Source organism: Triticum aestivum, chromosome 1B (assembly GCF_018294505.1).
Source record: "Triticum aestivum cultivar Chinese Spring chromosome 1B, IWGSC CS RefSeq v2.1, whole genome shotgun sequence".
Taxonomy (NCBI): Eukaryota; Viridiplantae; Streptophyta; class Magnoliopsida; order Poales; family Poaceae; genus Triticum; species Triticum aestivum.
In genome coordinates this window covers 699,512,197-699,514,516 of record NC_057795.1, presented here as the reverse complement: position 1 = coordinate 699,514,516, position 2,320 = coordinate 699,512,197, and the positions used below count along the sequence as shown (strand labels likewise).

Here is a 2,320-nt window from a genome sequence, read left to right as displayed (position 1 = left end):
CGGCCACAAGGTGATGTGGTGCTTGAGTGAACAATTAGGTAGGGTCGAAGTGCACGGACTTCAGAACCACGGGTCCAAACAAGGATTATTTTTTTGTAGGTCATCTCTTGTTTAGCCCCTTGAGAAATGCTATTGTCTTGAACATGCATCAAGGGGGTGGGTTTTAACGAATCCCCATAAAAATAAAATAACAAAAAGAAACTGTTGTGGAAATACAATCTTCTCAATGAGAGGTCCAAACTGTTCTGCCGAGTTGGGCCACCTGTCAAGCGTGACGGATAAATGCATTCGTCGGTGGGGTCTGAGATCGAGAGTCGTAGGGGGTGTGGGAAACTACGTCCACACAGGAGGCTACAACTAGAAGTAGTAACCTCAAACCAAGCCGCAAAAGGAAGCTTCCCTGAACAAAAAAAAACCCGCAAAAGGAAGCTAGCTACTAGGAAACCATGCGCATGCATCTATATCTATAAGAAGGTACTACGTTTTCTCTACGTAAGGAAGAAGCAAGAAGCAGGTAGCAGCTAGCATACCACACTCGATCGATCATACACATACACCATGCCGGCCGCGCAGCACATCGAACGAGACCAAGACCTCGCCATGAGCAGCGACGAGTTACTTCAAGCTCAGCTGGAGCTCTACCACCACGGCCTCGCCTTCGTCAAGTCACTGGCGCTCAAGGCCGCCACGGACCTGCGCATCCCCGACGCCATCCACCGCCGCGGCGGCGCCGCCACCTTGTCCGAGCTGGCCTCCGACACCGGGATCCACCCCACGAAGCGCTCCAACCTCCGGCGGGTCATGCGGGTGCTCACCACCACCGGGGTATTCTCCATTGTCCAAGGCAAAGGCAGCAACGACCACGCCGGTGATGGCGCTGCGTCTTACAAGCTCACGCGGGTCTCCCGGCTCCTTGTCGAGAGATCACCGCACAACCTGTCCCCGATGGTGGGCACCATCGTCAACACGTTATGCTGGACCTCTCTCCTCAAAATGCCCGAGTGGTTTACCCAAGGCCAAGAGGGAGACTCGGCACAGTCGCAGTCGCTCGTCCAGCTGGCCAACGGCTGCACGTTCTGGGAGTCCACCAAGGTCGATGGCGGCTTGTTCAACGACGGCATGGCCGCGGACAGCCGCATCGCCATGAAGGTCCTGTTGAAGGAGCACGGCAGAGCGTTCGGGGAAGTGAAAAGCTCGCTGGTGGACATCGGCGGCAACCATGGCGCCACCGCGTCGGCCGTGGCGAGAGCGTTCCCGCACCTCAAGTGCAGCGTTCTGGACCTCCCACACGTCGTCGCCGCGGCTCCCGCCAGCGACATTTTGACCTTCGTCGCCGGAAATATGTTCGAGTATGTCCCACCTGCGGATGCTGTTCTACTCAAGGTAATTTTTTATTTTTATTTTTATTTTTGGATATGTTCTTCTTTTTTCTGCTGGTCTACTATGCTAATGGGATATAATATGTATGTTTGGTTCCAGTGGATTTTGCATGACTGGAAACACGAAGACTGCGTCAAGATAATGCGCCGGTGCAAGGAAGCGATCCCAGCGAAAGAAGCCGGAGGAAAGGTGATAATCATCGACATGGTGGTGGGATATCCGGTGACTCAGCCCAACCATTCCAAAGAGGCGCAGGTTTTGTTAGATATCTACATGATGGGCTCCGATGGAATGGAGCGAGAGGAAAACGAGTGGAGCTTGATTTTCTCCGAAGCCGGGTTCAGCGACTACAAGATCACTCCAACCAATGGGATTCGATCAATTATCGAAGTATACCCTTAAATGTACTTACTTCCACTTCGGAGATACTATCTCCTTCCGTCCGTACGTGTTTATTAGTCTTGCACGTGTAATTAACTTGGTAAATTAGCAGCCAAGATACACGTGCAAGACTTATAAACTGGAAAGGAAGGAGTCGTCATTTGATTTGTAATAAATCTCACCAGGAACTCTCTGTATTATTGCATTTAAGTTTTACTTTTTGTTTATAGATTTTTCAAATTTGCTTCTCTTTAGTTTATTTCATTTTTTCCGCCCATTGTACCGCACCTATGTAATCTACATAAATTGTTCTTTTCTTTACATACATTAACATTTCTTCTGCAGTTACCAAATATTTACACGTGTATTTGTTCTACTCCCGCTGATCCAAATTATTTGTCGTAGCTATAGAGTCTTTACTCTGCAAGTACATAGTCCGGTCTCAATGAGTTGTAAGCATGAAATAACTATCCCACTTGTCCAAAATGTTGTGAACACCACGGCTTTCTGATTGCATGATAAAATGTGATGACTATTCGGTGGATTTTTCAACGTGTTG

At 49.2% G+C, this 2,320-nt stretch overlaps 1 protein-coding gene across 1 annotated transcript; it reads left to right on the top strand.

Annotated features, from left to right (window-relative positions):
- The first annotated feature begins 422 nt into the window (after nt 1–422).
- LOC123150264 (acetylserotonin O-methyltransferase 1) lies at nt 423–1,990 on the top strand. The gene is made up of 2 exons (XM_044570101.1): nt 423–1,383; nt 1,480–1,990. Exons 1-2 carry the CDS (start codon nt 559–561, stop codon nt 1,780–1,782), a joined length of 1,128 nt encoding a protein of 375 aa, XP_044426036.1. The 5' UTR covers nt 423–558; the 3' UTR covers nt 1,783–1,990.
- Nucleotides 1,991–2,320: the final 330 nt, after the last annotated feature.